We start from the raw sequence: 19,531 nt of genomic DNA, 5'->3' as shown, positions 1-19,531 counted from the left end.
ACTATTAGCCTGCAGGTAGAAATACATTATTTGTGGCCTGTACATTTTCAAAATTATATTTAGATGTAATACTTAGATTTTGACTTTTATAAAAAAAAAAACAAAAAAAAAACAGATGTGCAGTCTTAACAGAACAAAAAAAAATTTATCAAGAAAGTTGTAATTTTAATATTCACTTTTAATATTGACACATTTTATGAGGTAGGTTTTTTTTGTATGTATTTCTATAAGAATGACAACATTGAAACAAACAACAACAACAACAAAAACATTTGAAAGGGATTTTTCCCCCATCTATATTATCAATAGATTAAGAACTTTACTATCATATAATTTCTTTGGTAGAATTCCTACAGGTATCCAGCCTGAAAATAACATTTGTCATTCATGATGACAGAGCATAACATTTAAACATTCGGGTCAGTCCTTTTCCACTTCCATGGTTTCATGTTGTAAAGATGCAGTTTTGAAAACATTTTCAAAAAGCGCTGATGATGCTGAAACCTTTGTGCATGCATCTGCCACTATTTGCGCCTTGGCCTAGCAAGTAGGTTGCCATTTCCTGTGCTTCTGCCAGTGTTCCTCTTCAGTACAAGCTCTGTGTGGACGGTCCATGTCCTGTGTTCAAAACTACATTTGACTTCTACTGAGCTCAGTCCATGTACTCTGGTTACCATCACACATAAACTTCAGGCATGGTCTTGCAAATCAAATGATTGGTGTTGATTACATTCTTGCCTTGATGTTGCAGTGCAGAGAGCTTCTTGTTGCTTTGGAATACATTCCTTAAACAAACCTGTGGTAAACATGACTCTGGTAAATAACTTAAAAATGCATGTATAATATCTTTACTCAAAGCATAAATATATATTATTACTTACATAGCTTATGCAAAACATCAGGAGTGCCATAATGAGTACTGTGACAGCCAGCACTACATATAGTGAATCACTTTTATTAAATTCCATTTTCTCAGCTGTAGCATGCTCTAAAAATGAGAAAACACACACACACACACACACACACACATGAGCATCAGATTGTTCGTTTGTGAGATATTGCCCTCAGTTGCAGTATACAGAAGATACAGTGACCTTAAAAGTATTTGGAAGCATTACTTAAAATTGTGTGAATCCCAGAAAACTGATTCTAAAAGCTGCAAAGGTGTCAAATATGTTTGTATATGTTAAGTTGTAGTTAAGTAAGTGTTCAAATACTTTTTTGTGGCCATTATAAATCCACATAAACTTACCATCGACCTTCAGAACAATTACACCTTCTTGGTTCTGATGGCCAAGGGGAGCAGTCAGAAAGCATTTGTATATCCCGCTGTCCTCTGCAGTTACATTAGACAGGAGAAGACTCATTGAGCTCTCAAATAGCCTGACATCTCGTTGGACACCTTTATATTTTTTCACATCGCCACTGTTTTCAGTTAGTCTCTTTCTCACAAGTCCACTTAACTGCTGGGAAGGCTCTTCAGAAACCTGAAGAAGAAAGGTTTAGCTTAAAGTTAAATGAAGTCTTAATTTGAAACAATACATCTTTCAAATATAAACATTTAGGGACAAATTTGTATAACCTTACAAAAATATAAAAGCAAATATGGTTCAAAACGTAATGTTCGTTTGTTTTACATGAAATGTAAAAAATGGAAAACGTCTAGATATTCAAGTGACTTTTTGTATGTATGCTACTGTTTCTGAATAGCGTAATTGAACCAGGAAAAAAGCTTTCTAAATAGAAAGAAATGAGGAAGAAATTTTCAGTGGTTATTGAACAACCTAGTACAAAACATTAATATGTGAGGATAAAACGCAAGGTTCTAGAAAAATATACGAATTTGGCCCTTTACCTTGTACCATGTTACTGAACGGTACTGGACGTCGGGCTTTGTTTTCGCCGCACAGCTCAAGACTGCGTCCTCACCAAGGAAGAAGCGAATCTCGTGCCGGACTCCCTCCGTCACAGCTGAAAGTAAAACACCTCATGTCAACCTGAACCAGCAGAGTCTGCGTGAAGATACTCTCAGGAATTCGGGTCGAGTCTTACCTAAAATTATGAGACAGGCGATGAATTCCGAGAAGTAATGCATGTTTCTGACTGTAACTTGGGAGTCCACACGTTGACTTTATAGGCTACTGCTCTTGCGATTTTTTTTTATTTCTGGTTTGAGGAAGTGGGGAATTCCCTAGCACGCGAAAGCGAGAGTAATGTCATACACACACACACTGGAGGTAGTAAACTTGTAAACACTGAAAATCACCTTTAGTCAGCACGATGCTCTGGATTAAAGACGTTTTTGTTTGTTTGCTCTCGTTTTTTGTTGTGCCTGGTAAGCTATTTTATCCAATTATCCAGTATGCTCGTTTCACATATCCTGATTGTAATAGCCATGATGCTTGGTGTTATTCAAATAATAATAATGACGTAGCGGCACGTCTATTTTCTCGTTAACGTCTCTTGCAGTCAAGTAAGTGCGAGCGCTTGTACTGGTTTTTCACATTTGGTTATCTTTGTGTTTTGTCATTTGTTAATTTTTGCTAGCTTTTTCTAGAATTTAATTCTGTCTATGTTGTGTTATTGCGGAAAGAAAGAAAGAAAATGCTGCGGTTGTCAGCTGACTTTCAAGGGTTTTAAATTTTAACATTGCATCTTAATCTTTTTTTTTCAAAGTTATATAGTCTACATGCAGTTAATAATAATAGTAATAATAATAATAAAATGTGTGGAAGAGAAAGTAATTTTCAATTGACACCTTGGGATTCCCCCCATTCAGTAATGTTGTTGCTGTGCTGTGCTTTTTTACTGAAACCTTGTAGCCCTCGCTGTCCGTCTCAATTAAACGTTACACCATAGAAACACACACACGTTTGTTTCTTATAACTTACAGTGAATTTTATATCAGTTTAATGATATTTTATAACCCAAGGCCTATTTTACCCCTAAACTTACCCATCACAGAAACGTGCATGACTTTAGATGTAAATAATAATAAAAAACTATTCTTGCTGATATATAAACTTTTTTAACTAGAGGACAAGTAAAGTATTATGTCTAGTGGGGGTTTTCAAAGTATTTCACTATATAAGTGAAGACGTTTGGTCTTTACATGTATAGCCAAAAACAAGAAGTACGTGTATATGTATATGTGTGTGTGTGTGTGTGTGTGTGTGTATATATATATATATATATATATATATATATATACATATACACACACACATGCACCTGGATAAGCTCCATTATTTTCTTTGATTGCATTAAAAAAAAGCTCATGACTTTTCTCACGTGTTGCACCTGTATATGATTCCCTTTCTAATTATATATGGTATAATGGCAAAATATTGTAGATGAAGGGATTGACTCATTTTATGCCTCTCATCCCTCAGTGTTCACTACAGTCACAGAGACGACACAAAACTACACCTGTATGGAAAAGACGCACTATGTAGAGTCTGAATATGCGATGAAGAACCCAGACTGTGATCAATATTGGTCTGCACAGGAGCATGTGAGTAGATTGAAGAATTGAATTTCAACAATATACTCTATATACTGCAGCTCACTGACTTTCGTGCTTTTTTCATTCTTCAGTCTATTGCAACATTTCTTAAATTCACCCCAGAGTGTCATAGTCCATGCAAAGAGTTGTTCGTTGGGAGAATCGTTCTGACTGACTGTGTCAATATCACCCTGGCTGTAATATGCACAAGAGTGAGTCGTTTTCTCGTGCACCACAGGTCATGTTTTTTAGGACTTTTATGGGCATTGAATTGAACATTAACCAGCATTTGTATCTATTTTGCAGGATTATTTGACTGAATACCGTGTTCATTTTTATGGTACGTTTATTTTCTACCAGTGATATATTGTTTATTGTTGGGTAGCCAGTGCTAAGACATTTTCTTTCTTTCATTTTAGGCGAAAGAGTCCCCCATTCTCTGATCATCCCTGTGAACAGAGGGCACATTGGTAATACAAAACAAACACTGCTTGTGATAGAGCTACATATATAATACTGTGTAGTACCAAAATATTTAAGAGAATTTCTCTAATAATTTTTCTGTTTTTTTTTTGTTTTTTGTTTTTTTAGGTATTTTCCTGCCTGTTACCTTGGTGTTCATAGCCATTGTGGTGTGTCTGCTGTGTGTCAGATATGCATACAAAAACAACAGAATCAATGTCTAGCCTCTTGATAGCCAGGTTTTCATCAAAAGGTGGAAAAAATTTGCGAACAAGCACCGTTTACATCCAACGAGTCAAAGGGAACAAAGTCGTCACTTCCTGATGAACTGGGACTATACATCACTAGGAAAAGTAAAAACTACTGAAAAGAGAAGCTACTGAATATAATAATTTTCCTATATAATAAATTACTTGGACATCAGAACGAGCAGACGAAACACAATGAATGTGGTTATCCTGATGTGGATGCTGCTGTTTGGGAACAAAGTAGTTTAACTGTTCTGGGAAGCAATTATACAGAAATACTTTGATGACGGACTTTGCTCTGACATTTCCGAATGTCCATATAACAACATTTCAGGTCCACTGGTTTGTCAGGATGAAAATGCAATTCCATCTCCCACTAGTAGCATTATCCCTTTTTTGCACTAGACAAAAACCAACCCAAACAAGCATAAACACTTTTTTGCGAATTAATGAATTTTTACTAGAAATTCAGCATTTCCATTACTTGATTCTCATGCGATACTTCAAAATATGCATAAAAGCAGGGAGAATTTTTTTTTCTTTTATTTATTTATTTTTTTAAAAGATCTAATCAGTCTCAGGTGTCCCCAGAAAGTGTCTGTGAAGTTTTAGCTCAAAGTACACCACAGATGCCTATTTTGCTCAACGCTGCTTTCAAATGCTCTAGCTTGAAGATATAACGTATAGTACTGTATTAATATAAATGTTTTTGGAATTTTCTTTGCTTCATTTCTACCTCTGATAAATGTAAATTTTGTTGGGCCATTAACTACAGGCTCAGTGGACTGATATGTAAAGCCTATATATATATATATATATATATATATATATATATATATATATATATATATATATATATATTCAAATTAAACTAATATACAGTCTGTATTTTTAAATTGTGCTTGTGATATATTACTTTAAAATAAAAACCACTTGTTTTGATATATCCTTTGATATATACATTTAAATATTTTTACTTGTTGCTAAGTGTTAAATTACTCTTTGGGGTCACTGCATAAAACAAGGTCACAAGAATCACCTCAAACACACTGCCAAGATATATGTACCAATGCAACTTAGATTTTTTTTTTTTTTTTTACTTTAAACTGTGCCTTTTCTTATACACTACAAATGACTACATGTGTATATATATTGACATTAATAATTTTTTTCAGTCAAAAATCAATTTGGTCCTTTATCATATATATATATATATATACACACACACACAAACACACAATAAGGGAACATTTTTTAAGTGGATTTTACAGTTATTTAAAAAGGTATGGTGCCCTGAATGATCATAAAATGTTGTGGTTACACTATATTCATCAAACACAGTAGAAATTTACAAAAAAAAAGATCTTTAATTCAGCCTGATGAATCAAGAAAAAAAGCTTGATATTTCAGAACACAGTATGTATATTTAAGATGCTTTACAAAATTATTTACATGTCTGTACTTTATTTATAATAACCAAAACACTGCTGATGGATGAAATCAAAAGTGCTGGTTTCATTCTTGGACTTCAAATTGGTAAACATCTGAAGAGACTTGATCTCCAGTTCTTGGCTGCAGTTTGTCTGTTTTTGATGTCTTCTATTTTCATGGCCTCTGCTTGAGATTATCTCCTGTCCCGGGTCACTCACATTTGTCCCTGTTGTCAGGCCTGGCTGAGAGGGCCTTTAACCAATCCCATCTCTTTGCGCACTACAGGCGCATGAATGCTGCAGTCTCGTGCCTCGCAGATGCCAGGTATTCCTGCATCGCCAGCCATGCCAGGTTGACCCACAGGCCCGGGAAACCCACGGGGTCCTCGTGGCCCATCAATTCCATCTTTTGGCTCTGCTGCATGGCCTGGCAGTCCTTTATGGAGAAATAAGCCAGAGTTAACTACATATAATCCACAATTATTGAAATAGATGACATAAAGTGATCCCACCTCTGAGACCTTGGTGACCACCATGCCCTGGTAGACCTTTTCCAGGTTCACCCCTCTTTCCTTTTAGACCTTTAGCACCTTTAGAAAAACACAGAGAGCTCATTTGTATGCATAAACTCTTTGTTTTTCTTTTTTTGTTAAAGGGATGGTCCACCTAAAAATGAAAATTCTGCCATGTTCTCACACTCGTGTCATTTCAAACCTATCACTTTCTTCCTTGGGACACAAAAGAAGATATTTTGAAAAATGTTGGTAAACAAATAGTTTCAGTCCAGCTGACTTCTATAGTATTTGTTGTACATACTATGGAAGTCAGTGGGATCTACAACTGTTCGATTACCAACATATTCTTCAAAATATCTTTTTTTGGTGTGTTCCACGGAAGAAAGTAACTCATGCAGGTTTGGAATGACATCAGCAGAAGTGATGACTAAATTTTCATTTTTGGCTGGACAATACCTTTTATCAAAAACGCTTTTAATAGTAACGCCAGTGAAGTACCTCTGTCCCCTGGAGCTCCCCTCTGGCCCTCTAAACCTTTCATGCCTTGAGGGCCTCTTTCTCCTTTAGCACCTGCCTTTCCTGCTTTACCCTGAATGAAATGCAGTGTGTTGTTTTAAAAAAGTATGAGTTTTAATATGTCAGTTTTGTGGCAACTTCATATATCAGCTCACAGGTTTTCCTGGACTTCCAAGGGGTCCCGTGAGTCCTGGGGGTCCGATGAGGGTACGGTTGTTGATTGGACAGCCCTGTACGCATTTGGCACGTATAGATGAAGCATACTGTGAGATCTGAGTGGTGACCACACCTTGACACAGCTGCAATATCTGCTCGTCTGTCAGTCCTGGACCCTGCAGTTAGTTGCACCAATATATTTTATGACAGAAATCAATATTTATCTGCATTCAAGCCTATGAGACTCCCATACACTCAAAATTAAGTCGATGATTATGATACGCACAGGTCCACCTAGCTCTCCTTTCGGCCCACTCTGTCCTTTCACTCCCTGGTCTCCTCTAGGGCCTCCATCTCCTCTGGGACCTGGAAGACCTGGAGATCCAATAGGACCAGGAAGCCCATCACGACCGAAACGACCCTTCACCCCACGCTACATCACATAAGAAAAACCTAGTTTATGCCTAATTAGTTAAAGTGATGAACAAGTTACAGAATTAAACCTGGTTCCACTATGTATTTATTATTATTTTGTTTAATTGTCATACTTGTTACTACGTTACATTGATCAAAAGTGATAATAATGACTTTAAATTGTTTAAATAATAATAATTAAAAAACTATTTCAAATAAATGGTGTTGTTTTGAACTTTCAAGTTGGACGTCATGAGCTTGTGGACTACCACTGTGCCACGGTTGACTAGTCTGACGTAAAAATATTGTTTGACCTCAACAGTCACGACCAACCTGCCCTTTGTCACCACGGGATCCAGCGTCTCCCTGTGAAGTGAAATGATGATGAAATTGTGGTTAAAATAAAACAATGACTAGTGTAATGGAAAGAGGAAGAGAAACTGTGATGGCAAGTTCAGATTCTAGCAGCCATACCTTATCCCCTTTAGCACCCTTCCCTCCTTTACGTCCTACTGCCCCCTAAGCGAGTAATGAAAAAAAATGATTCAATAAAAACAAATCAAGACATTTTAATGGTGATAGCATCATTTTATGTAAGGTTTGTGGCTAATATTATATGCTTTTGATGCTACCTTTTCACCATCTGATCCTGTTTCCCCTTTGGCACCCTGTAGAGAAGAACATTTGATAATCATTTCAGATTTTAAAAAAGTAATAAATAAAATAATTGCTGTTCATTTTAAGTGTCATTTTAATTGTGTCATCAATTAGACTATTAGAATTAGAATTAAACAGCGAAACTAAGCATTTGATTAATTCATCAATTAAAATCAACAAACAAAAAAACAGAGCATTTGATTAACTGATCGATTAATTATTCAGAAACTGAAATCAGTTGCATACTGTTGGCCCAGACAAGCCTTTTGGTCCAGGTTTCCCTGGAACACCAGCATCCCCACTGTCTCCTTGTGGACCCTATGAAAAAAATGTTGTTGTAGATGTAGATGTTGTTGATATTGGAAATCTTACAGTATTAAACAATATTTATAGTTTATAACTGATGTGTTTGTCACATATAAATGAGTAATCTTTTATGTCGCCTTTTATAGTTTAGACTAAACTACATGTTTATGCTATATTAGTACAGTCTCATTTTATTTAATAGGAGGAAAATGAAGGAAAAACCTGGTTAATCTGAGAAGTAAACAACTACATGGCTGTTTGAGGAAATACTGTATGTTAAATGCAGTGAAACCGCCGTAGCTAAAAATAGAAGTTGTAGTTTCACTTTCAGTCTTGGGTCTGGTACAGTCTGGTAAATTCCCAACATATAGGGAAATTTCTCTCTGGAATAACATTACAAAACACAGTTTGAAGACTACTGGTGGATAGATTTCTGGTGATTTCCAACCTAACAAATATGGCTTTTGTTGATCTAGAAAATAATTCACACGTCGGTCAACTGATCAACTTTGTTTGTCTTCACACTGTATCACAAGTGTGTCACGCATATTGGAAATGATAGGGAAGTGTAATAACCCCCTAAAGGGCCAAATTCATAGCTTACCACAGTTCCTACTCTTCCAGGTCGCCCCCTCACACCACGATCACCTTTCAAACCCTGCAAAAAAGAGGAAGAGGGAAAGAGGGAAAACTTTTAGCAAATTTTGAAGAAACAATTACTTTGAAACAGTTTTCACTTGGAGACTGATAGTAAAAAAAAAAGTAAGTAAGATACTGAATTAAACATCAAATATTAAAGTAGGAAGGCCACAATTTTATTTTCCTGTATTTTCTCTTACCTTAGGTCCAAAAGGCCCAGGCACCCCTACAAGTCCAGGAACACCCAGTGGACCCTAAAAATATATATAAAACTTTTTTTTTGAAACACAGTACTTCAATAATTATTATTATTATTATTATTATTATTTTAATAATGACACATGCATCAAAAACAGCTTGCTTCTCACATCCTCTCCCGGATCCCCATCACTCCCCGGCAAGCCACCTGTACCTTTAGCACCCTGAAGATGATAATGGAAAGAGAAATTTGTCTTCCAAAACTTAGTCACCAGTTAGTCACCAAGTTCTGATTCAAGGCAAAACTTTTAGTTGGAAATATGTATAACATAACTCTTATGTGTTTATTATGTGTTTGTAGAACATTATGAGGAAAGGGGATCCACTGTGACAATCTCTCAATTTTAGTTACTCATAAAAACAAGTGATTTTATGAGAACAGACCTTTGGTCCCATCACCCCACGGTCTCCTGGAACTCCTGGATAACCCTGATAGCATGACGGGCGAAAAAATTAGTGAGATTACTACAGGGGTTTTCCTGAGGGTACAATATGGGAAAGAGGAATAGAAAGCTTCTGAGTGATGTTATTACCAAGTAACCCTGTTCTCCATGGTCTCCTGAGAATCCGGGTGCTCCTGTCTGACCCTGATTATGCAAAGAGAAAACGTCAACAGCAGTAGATGTAATAAAGATTAATAATGAGTTATGCCTGTAAGTCTTGGTGCCAACCTTCTGTCCCTGTCGTCCTTCAGGACCTTGTTTTCCTGTTTTGCCAGTGGAGCCCTTTTGAGAGATGGGGAAATTTCTCAGTACTTTTTAAATTCAAAGTTTCAAGACAAGTCTGGACAAATCAAGACCCAACTGGGGATGTTAGTTACATAAGAGGTTGACAATTAAGATGGTCTTCCATTCCCATTAAATATAAATATTTAGGATATTTTTTTTGTTTTACAGAAAATGCTGTAACTGGTGTGGGGTTTTCAATTTCAGCTCATTTGCAATTCACTTCTGTCATTACATTCTGTCATTATTATGCACCCTCAAGTTGTTGTAAACCTATATGAATTTCTTTCTTCTACCAAACCAAACTGACTTTCATAGTTATTATTATAAATATTTTTTTCAGATTATGAAAGGAGTGTTCAGTTACCCACAGTCTTCAAAATATTAAATTAGTGATAGCAAATAATCTCGGTTCATAAAAACACATGTATGATCAGACTGCAGGTCACTGCTGTCTCCACTTGTAAGGTCATATCAATTACCACTACCCACATATTTCTACAGATGATATATTAATTACAAGAAATAGAAGAAAAAGCAGACAAACAAAACAAAAAGAAAAACTCCCTGACACATGCCAATGGGAAATGAAACTTGTGACACTGACACTTAATCAGAATGGGGAAGTCACATATTTATGCAGATATTTTATATCTATTTTTTCAGAGAATGTCATATCAAAATAAGTGTTTCTTTAATAGTCATGTAGCAAAAGTTATTGAAGGGACCGTCCCTTGTAGCAAACACTGGGTTAAGTACTAACTTGCTCAAGGGCACAATGTTGACATCTGCACTCTAATTGGTAGATGAAACCAGTATCAAAATAAATAAATAAAGTAAGAATTAAAGCCTTCACCTTCTGGTCATTACATTTCAGCAAGTACACCACACAACAACTGTAAACATTTGAGTAAAGCAACTTACCTTAATACCTTTACTGCCTGGTTTTCCAGGTTTACCTTTTGGGCCAACAGGACCCTGTAGTCAGTCAGAGAAATATTACTTTATTATATGATAAATAGAGGAGTTGGAGCATGACTGCACAGATGTTGCTTTCAATTGATGGGATCTAGAACATCTCAGATACTGTGTCTGTGTGTGATCATGATTGAAATAGGAATGAAAAACATTCAAAGTAATGTGGAGAGGAAACGCAGCTGGTGATATGTGTAACTGAAGATGCTATCTTGCTCACAGTCTTTCCAGAGAGACCCACTCCTCCATGCGGGCCTTCTATTCCGAAATCACCCTGCATGACACAAATAAATGCAAGCCATAATGTCTAATGTTAAATTGCATTGAACATAATGATCATCATTATACACATATAAAATAACATCATATAGCTCTGCTAGTAAACCAAGATCCACACTTATCACTCATAACTTTTTTTTTGTGAGACCATTACCTTTAATCCAGGTTGGCCAGTTTCTCCAGGGTCCCCTGGTAACCCGGGAAGCCCCTATGAAGAAAAGTAAGAAAACTCCATATAAGCCTTTTCCGGGAACCAGCTATTAAACACAAAATCATATAGGTAATAGTAAAGTTTCCTATATTCTTGACTCACAATTGCACCAGAGAAACCAGATGCACCCTCCTCTCCATCAGGCCCAGAGTCGCCCTAAACAGAAGGCAGGAAAGGCTAAGGTACTGAAAAGTACTGGTAGTCTGAACAGGATGCTCAAGTTTAATGAGTGTTTCCTGTCACTCACCTCAGGGCCAGTGTCTCCTCCTCCTCCTCTCACTCCTTTGGTTCCTTTGTAACCCTAATAAAGTAACAGTCATTTTGATGAACTTTTGCATTGGCTATTTAACACCATGAACATTAAAAATTATGTTTTGCTCTTACCTCCCTTCCTTGAACCCCAGGAAAACCCTGTTTCCCTTGAAGACCCTTAGAACCCTATGAACAAACATAAAATGTAACAACCAAACTGAATAATGCAATACACTTGCATGATGCAAGAAATCAAGCTTTACATTATTCAAAGGCATGGCAATAATCAACCTTGGGTCCAGCGAAGCCTCCAAATCCGGGCTCTCCTGCTTCACAGTCACATTCAGTGGGTCCTTCCAATCCCAGCCCAGCATCTCCTCCATATGGGACCTGTGTTATCAAGGTTTTCTCTTCTTTAGCATAATCAAAAGACTCCCCGACTGTGGCATATGGGTAAGTTTCCTCAGTGATCATAGTGACCACAGTGGCTGCAGGAACATAGGGGTCAAAGCCAGATGCTGAGTGCTCGTCTTCACTGCCGTGTTTGGACTCTGGAGGGTACTCGGCTGAGGAAGCAGATTTAAAAAAATAAAAAATAAAAAAACACTGAGATGCCCACTGATCCTGACTGGATATACTAATATATTTAAGGTAAAAAAAAACAAAAGAAATATAATACGATAATATAATATAATATAATATAATATAATATAATATAATATAATATAATATAATATAATATAATATAATATAATATAATATAATATAATATAATATAATATAATATAATATAATATAATATAATATAATATTACTGATCAAAAGGATTAACAATGCAGACAAATTATCACAGCCTTCTTTAATTATATTTATCAAGGTTGCCGATATTTTTGGCCATGACTGTATGTATATATATATATATATATATATATATATATATATATATATATATATATATATATATATATATATATATATATATATATACACACACATTTTAATTTGCACTTTTTTCGACACCAGTAGTTAATATTCAACTTCTGAACTTCTGAACAACATCTGTTGTTGTTGTTTTTGTTTTTTGGTGGTAGTAGTAACATTGACATCTCAGTTACCACTGTGAGTGTTTCCAGATTGTTCATCATATCGATCAACTAAGGAGCCTTCATACAGGTGTTCTTCTCCTGTGATTGTAAAAGAGAGGGGGAAAGGCTAATTAAAAATGTCACTCGGCCATTTTAATGTTTTATTATCTAACAATGTTAACATGTTGGAGATGTGATAGTCTCACCTGATAGTAAACCAGAATAATCATGCTGGGCCTGAGAGGGCAGGACACACAGAAGGAACACAGAGCAGAGTGACACAGCCCAAACCTGACATCAGCACAAAACAAACTCCATCAAACACAAGCAGAGGTATTCATTACAGTTCAGGTAAAGTTCTAAAATACGTAAATGCAGTCTTGCAAATGGATTCACAAAATTGTATTAGAGATAATGATGATCTGTTTACATAAAGAACAGTGAATGGCTGTCCTTTCGCAACTGGGCCAGTGAAAGGGGTCTCCCCTTTATGGTGTGTTTTCTCAAAAACTTCCTTAAACTGGGGATTCCCTTACCACTATCACCTTATTTACTTATTTAAGTGGATTTTTAAGGTTGATTTGAAATCATTACATTATTTCAGTTCCTTGTTCATTTGTTCACTCGCTGGAACAAATAAATATGCAGTAATTAAAGATGATGTTGTTGTCTTTTTAAGACTCTGTGCTTAAATTAACCCAGTTCCTGTTTCGCACTTCGTCATGTGATTAGATCAAGTGTCACTAATGAGGTCATGGAACATGTTCTAGCTGATATAATATATATATGGATAAATACAACTTTGAATGACCTACTTAAATCAATACCAATTTATCAACCATGCCTAGATTTTCAAAACCATTTATCAGTTGGCTACAATGAAACCAAAATGTAGGCTACTTTTTTTTTTTTTTTTACTATGGGAGAAATAACAGATTTTTCACATAACGATAGTAACCATGTTGACAGAATGGTTTATTAATAATGCAGGGAAACGGCTGAGAGAAACGTTTTTTATACAACCCCAAATAAACATGAACAGGAATTAGTAGCATTTTAGTAGGAGCTTAGAATGTTGCCTCGTGTAAATTTCCCTCTAGTGGTCATTATTGAGCACAGCAGCACATTGCTGAGGCATGAAACTGCTATCTCTGCGGGTTATTGACATTTACAGTGGGCTTATGTTTTTTGCACTTTGTATTACATTCCATTATATATTTTTTTAAATAGCCAGCCAAGAACATGTTAATCAGTGGTGTGTTCTGAAATGAGGAGGCAAAGTCATCAAAGTGAAATGTTTTTTATTTATTTATTTATTGTCCCAGTAACATTTTTTTTGGTAAATAAACATTAATATTATTTAATATTTTTTTTTACATTAACAATGTAATCAGTATTCTATTTATTAAAGCCAAGTTAAATCTCATCAAGTTAGTGTTTTTAAGCATTTTACATTTATTCCAAAATAACTCAAGGCAATAACAATTTAAACAATATATTTTATTTGTAAACTTATGTTCAGCTCTTCTTTAAAAAAATAAAATAAAATAAATAACTTTCACTTATTTTTTTTCAGATCAGCAGTCATCTTATGTCAGTACTGTAAATATTTTTTAGTCACTACTTCAAATTTCACCAAGCTAATTACTCACTTTAAACACCCACAGATCATGTTTTCATGCCATTTGAAGTTTTTTTTTTTTTTTGATGTAACAAAGTGGTTAAAATTAAGTGTGTGAGTTGTTTACTCACTTTTTTTTATTAATCTTCACATTAGTGCAATTATATTGTTGATTCTGATTGATTTGCCAATGTGCATGAACACAAAAGGCCAGATTTCTCGCATGAACCAATCACAGCCAAACATAATCAGTCATATCAGGCATTGGCTCCTCTGACTTTCCCACATTAATTACCCATAATGGCATGCTTTAGAACAGGGATATTTAATTAAAGTTCCAAGAGGTCCGATATTATATATATATATATATATATATATATATATATATATATATATATATATAGACACTGCCTACTTTGCCTCCTCAAAGGAAACTCCCCTGATGTAAATGCTGTATTACATTTCAGTTCTCAGGCTGCTATCACATTTTAGACTAGACTGCTACTCTAAAAAAAGAAAGTGACCAAAAGTGACAACAAATACATTTATAACGCGAAAAAAAATAAAATAATAAAAAATAAAAAACTATAAAAAAAATGCTGTTATTTCAAAGAATTTTGATGGGGAAACATTAGCATTACAGTTTCAACTGTCATAATAAGAATACCAAATAAGCATATATAAATGATTTCTAAAGGATCATGTGGCAAATGACACTGAAGACTGGAGTAAGGTTTAATGAAAATTAAGCTTTGGTATTGCAGGAATACATTTTTAAAGTAGCAAACAATTATATAAATTGCAACCATATTTCACAATATCATGAATATCTGATCAGATAAATGCAGGCTTGGTGAACATTAAACACTTCTTTTTTAAAAAATTTTATCAACCCCAAACTTTTAAATGGTACTGTAGGCTACAAAGAATTCACATGAACTCACATTCGCTGTTATGAAAATGTATTTGTTACATGGCAGGACTATTTTAAGTGAACGAAAATAAAAAATACAAAATAAAAAAAAAGACCAATGGAACACAAAGAACACCAAACAGCTTGTGTATTAGTCAAAAGTGTCTTTGAATTCTCCACAACCTGGCAGTCTGAGGGGTGGAGCTAATGGCTGATACAACCACAGCATTGGGTTCCTCACCAACCCACAGGTCCTCTGGGACACTGAGGTGCAGCATGAGCAATACACACGTTTCCATCATCTCCACCGGCTTCAAATCTGGAAATGACCCTCAGAAGTTGTTGTAAATAATAATTGTCCTAAAATCTGGCAAGTTTAACCCACATATGAGATTTTTTACAAGTGCTTATTAATTACATAAAATTTTTTATGTAACATGATTTATAAGGGATAAGTAACCAAAATAAAAGGTTGTTGACAGCACACGTTAACTAATATAAAGCAAACAATAAATTATTTGAAAGGCACATAAAACATGTCAAACTATTTCTGTAGCTGGTAATATCTTTACTAAGCACTTGGTAGCCTACTACTATTTGACAGCTTACATAAAAATAAGCACGCCATGCCTAAAATTACGATTTCAACAAAATGTTTAATATTTCCAATGGTTGAAAACACAAATGAAATGAATTTGTAATAAGACCATTCTTGAAAGCAACCAACACAAATCTGATAACACTTTACATGAAGCGACTGTATAAACATAAAGTTTATTTGATTCCTTATTTTCATATATGAAACAGATATAATTCCCTCCTGAATTCTCTGTCAATTCTAGTTACCCATCCTGCATCTTACCTTCACCCTGGAGGCTCCCATGGTCAGCAGTCTCCTGCTCAGGTTTCCAGGCGCTGTGTGGACACGGAGCCCTTGGATAAATGCAGTCAGGGGGTCTTTTTTAGAACACAGGCAGCGCTCTTTCAGTGAGGGACTGCAGTGTCCCTCAAAACATTCTCCCTGCTTGCATGCGATGCTGGTCCCCCTGTGTTGAGACAGATGAAAGCTCCTGGACCCTCACCAGAATCTCCCAGGCTCCTCAGCTGGGTGAGAAATACCTGAGCCTTCACCAGACAAACACACTCCTCCACTGGACAGAGAGTAGTGAAGAATAAAAGGCACTGTAAATATAATATTCATATCAGATATGTCACTATTCTTTACTCCAACAGTATTTTTTTAATAAAATATTATATAATTTATTTTATTTTTTTTTCTGTAATATAAATTGTTCACTATTATAATCAGTGAAGGCTAAAGAAAACCTGAAATTAAAGCTATGACTTTGTGATCTTTATGACCTTTTGACCTCCTTGGAAAAATGTGTCATTGGTTTAACAGAATTCTCAAAATCCATTTCAGTTAGTTCTTCTCTCTCTTAGAAACAGAAAGTAGGGATGGACATATCCAATGAACTGCTAAAGGTTGAGTAAAAAATTGGTTGAATGTGCACTAACTTCCTTTGATCCTTTGAATGATGATGCTCATAAAAATCTATCAAGGCATGGATGTTAAACAATGCAAGAAAAGCACATAATCAAATATTTGGAACATTTGATTAAAATTTTATTGTAGCATAGCATCCACACACCTAAAAACACAAGAATGAACAAACTAAGAATATCTCTAAATATTAAAATCTCAAGACTTCTTTTTCTTCTTCTTTTTCTTATGATATCTCTCCACATCTGGAGAGTGTGAATCTCTGAGGACAAAATAAAATGAGAAAACAATAAAGACAGCCCATCACAAATGGTCATAAAATGATAAGGCCAAAGTATCAAGATATTTGAGGGTAAAATTGCGATCATGTGTTAGTAACAACAATATAAGTTTGTCCACGCTAACTTAAACCTAACACAAATAAGTTTCTGATTAATATATACAAAATATTTCTGAAATATTTCTTACTAAGGTTTTTTTAAGGTCAGTGTTTCATGGCCTAACCTCCTACACATGTTTTTCCTCTCTCGACTCCGACTTTGACTGTGTTTGCGGTGCCGTTTGTGCCCATGCTTGTCTCGGGAGCTGACACGAGACTCACGTGACTCAACAGATGCGGAGCGGGCTTTCTCAGATGCCCCTCTGCGACAAAAAACCAAAATAAAATCAATATTAGTCACTCTGTGTTGCTTCTGTCAGGGAGAAACGAGATTAAGTGCACTGAAATGAGACATGTGACCTGTGGCATGGCTGCTGTGATGCTTTGAACTCCTCATCCTTTACTTCCTGCCAAATCCTGCCTAGTTCTCCAGAATGGATGTCAATCACCTCCCACATTACCTGGGAAATTTATAAAATTTGGTCTGCACAATTAATCAAAATTAAATCGCGAAGGTGATAAATCACAATTAGGCAGAAGCTGCGATTGTCATGCGAATCTTTCAGTGAATCACGGTTCAGTGATCAGCAGTAAATCTCCATCCGAAGCCCAGAGGGCGCTCTGCCACTGAATCTCCAAATACACCTTGTAGAAGAAACCCAGGAAATGCCTATTAGCGGTTGCTGAATAAACAGAAGATTTAACTGCTTTCATTAATTCAATGTGACTAATAAACACACGACTATTACAATATATGGTTTATCTGAGTTTGTCTCGTTAGAATTTTTTATTATAATACAATATATAATAATGCATTGCTAATCGACATTATCACTTTATCACTGCTTAGAATACTATGAAATAACTGAAATTGAACTGAGAATGTATTTATATGAAATGCTTACACTTTACGCATTTAAAATAAATAAATCACATTGCATCCGCTTGGTAAAAAAAAGGCCCTTGAAAATCAAGCACAGAAACAAATAGTTGATCAAGACTAAAACAATCCAATGACTAAAAAACACACACATTAGCGAGGGCTAATGTGTGGTCTGTGAGTGCAATTCAAGTACCCTTTTTAAGCTTTGCAACAAGATCTACATAAAGATCCTTATTGTTGGATTCTCTCTTTGCACTCTGCTGACTGGCTTCTTGTATTACATGATCATAAATGGCCAATCGGTCTGCCACAGTGAGTTCACATAGTGCCCGCTGAGGTATGTCAGGGAGATCTGTAGATGTGTCACCTACAAAATGAAAAGATTTTACACAAAATTACAATTATTAGTAAAATAGTTGGAATAAAACACACTGTAACTAAAAAATTCATTATCAAAGTGTTTATTTGAAAAAAATGTGTTTCCAAATAAAATATTAATTGACCAAACTGCAAAAAGTACATGCAGCGCAGAACTGGTGAAAGAGACACATAATGGGACAAATAGAGATTTTTTTGAGAGGGGCATTTTCCCGGGTCTGCAGAATCACTTGATGAAATGTATCTTTGTCTGTAAGAGATATGATTTTCCATCACACAACTACACACAGGATTGCAACTCTTGAAAACTTATTAGGATTAACTAAATTAGAGTCACAGAAACTTTATTACAAGTTAAGGTGTTTCACCAAGTCAAAAAACGCACCCATGGTAATGGAAGGAATTATATGAAAGGGATGTGTCATACAGCCAAGTTTGCTGACCCATACTCAGAATTCGGGCTCTGCATTTAACCCATCCAAAGTTGGGGGTTGGTGCCTTGCTCAAGGGCACCTCAGTCATGGTATTACTGGCCCAAGACTCTAAACCCAAAACTTTAGGGTTAGGAGTCATACTCTCTAACCACTATATGGTGGTATAATATGATATTAGGATCAAGTGAATCACAAGATCTTTTGCTTTCACTGGCATTTATGTGGTTTCTTATTTACCTTTTCCTATTTGGAGTATCCCAGTTTACTGAGCTTACATGAGGCTTTGTGTTTCTCCATCATGTCCTACAGTATGTGTTCAAACTACTGTGTGTTTTGGATCGCATGGACACACTTCCATCTGTAAAACCATAACACAATACAGGGATTTCAAACAGATGTCAAATATCTTAGGGCAATATCTTTAGACAATACCTTTTAATCTATATGAAATATTTAGATTTAAAGACAGGTGTTTTTACGTGTAGTAAGTTAATGATAATTTTGATAAAACAAAAAGAAAATTTACAGTAATACACTAATCCATTCATTGCCAGATAAGCTATTCTCATATCATTTTATGTGTGTGGTGGTTGTTTCTCTACCTGCATGTGAATCTGATTTCTGACTCCATCCTAGCACCTCAACCAAGCCCTTCAGTTCAGCTTGACAACTCACTGTAAAATCCGTGAGCTCTTGCAAACGCTGCATGCATTCCTGGAGACCCAACGAAAAAGATGTTTCACACATTTTATATTAGGACTGCATGAAAACAAGCTTCTTGTTTCG

General features: G+C 35.5%; 3 protein-coding genes across 3 annotated transcripts; all 3 read right to left on the bottom strand.

Moving 5' to 3' along the window:
- Positions 1 to 301: 301 nt before the first annotated feature.
- LOC132103275 (putative butyrophilin subfamily 2 member A3) lies at positions 302 to 2,402 on the bottom strand. The gene is made up of 5 exons (XM_059508240.1): positions 2,053 to 2,402; positions 1,856 to 1,971; positions 1,253 to 1,487; positions 882 to 988; positions 302 to 796 (listed from the first exon to the last, which is right to left on the bottom strand). Exons 1-5 carry the CDS (start codon positions 2,093 to 2,095, stop codon positions 677 to 679), a joined length of 621 nt encoding a protein of 206 aa, XP_059364223.1. The 5' UTR covers positions 2,096 to 2,402; the 3' UTR covers positions 302 to 676.
- A 3,069-nt stretch (positions 2,403 to 5,471) lies between these two features.
- On the bottom strand, positions 5,472 to 16,240 carry LOC132103271 (collagen alpha-1(I) chain-like). Its single transcript, XM_059508234.1, has 25 exons — positions 16,030 to 16,240; positions 12,840 to 12,924; positions 12,664 to 12,732; positions 11,840 to 12,114; positions 11,681 to 11,734; positions 11,544 to 11,597; positions 11,399 to 11,452; positions 11,240 to 11,293; positions 11,027 to 11,080; positions 10,756 to 10,809; positions 9,778 to 9,831; positions 9,640 to 9,693; positions 9,491 to 9,535; positions 9,217 to 9,270; positions 9,049 to 9,102; positions 8,814 to 8,867; positions 8,150 to 8,221; positions 7,879 to 7,914; positions 7,721 to 7,765; positions 7,580 to 7,612; positions 7,119 to 7,265; positions 6,832 to 7,008; positions 6,659 to 6,749; positions 6,158 to 6,235; positions 5,472 to 6,081 (listed from the first exon to the last, which is right to left on the bottom strand). The coding sequence occupies exons 1-25, from the start codon at positions 16,048 to 16,050 to the stop codon at positions 5,879 to 5,881; spliced, it is 1,971 nt and encodes a 656-aa protein (XP_059364217.1). The 5' UTR covers positions 16,051 to 16,240; the 3' UTR covers positions 5,472 to 5,878.
- Positions 16,241 to 16,869: 629 nt separating this feature from the next.
- LOC132103522 (SR-related and CTD-associated factor 8-like) lies at positions 16,870 to 19,042 on the bottom strand. The gene is made up of 5 exons (XM_059508639.1): positions 19,021 to 19,042; positions 18,155 to 18,300; positions 17,411 to 17,511; positions 17,176 to 17,313; positions 16,870 to 16,933 (listed from the first exon to the last, which is right to left on the bottom strand). The coding sequence occupies exons 1-5, from the start codon at positions 19,040 to 19,042 to the stop codon at positions 16,870 to 16,872; spliced, it is 471 nt and encodes a 156-aa protein (XP_059364622.1).
- Positions 19,043 to 19,531: the final 489 nt, after the last annotated feature.

This window comes from Carassius carassius, chromosome 24 (assembly GCF_963082965.1).
Source record: "Carassius carassius chromosome 24, fCarCar2.1, whole genome shotgun sequence".
Lineage (NCBI taxonomy): Eukaryota > Metazoa > Chordata > Actinopteri > Cypriniformes > Cyprinidae > Carassius > Carassius carassius.
The sequence above is the reverse complement of the archived record's forward strand: the minus strand, read 5'-3'. Positions and strand labels throughout refer to the sequence as shown.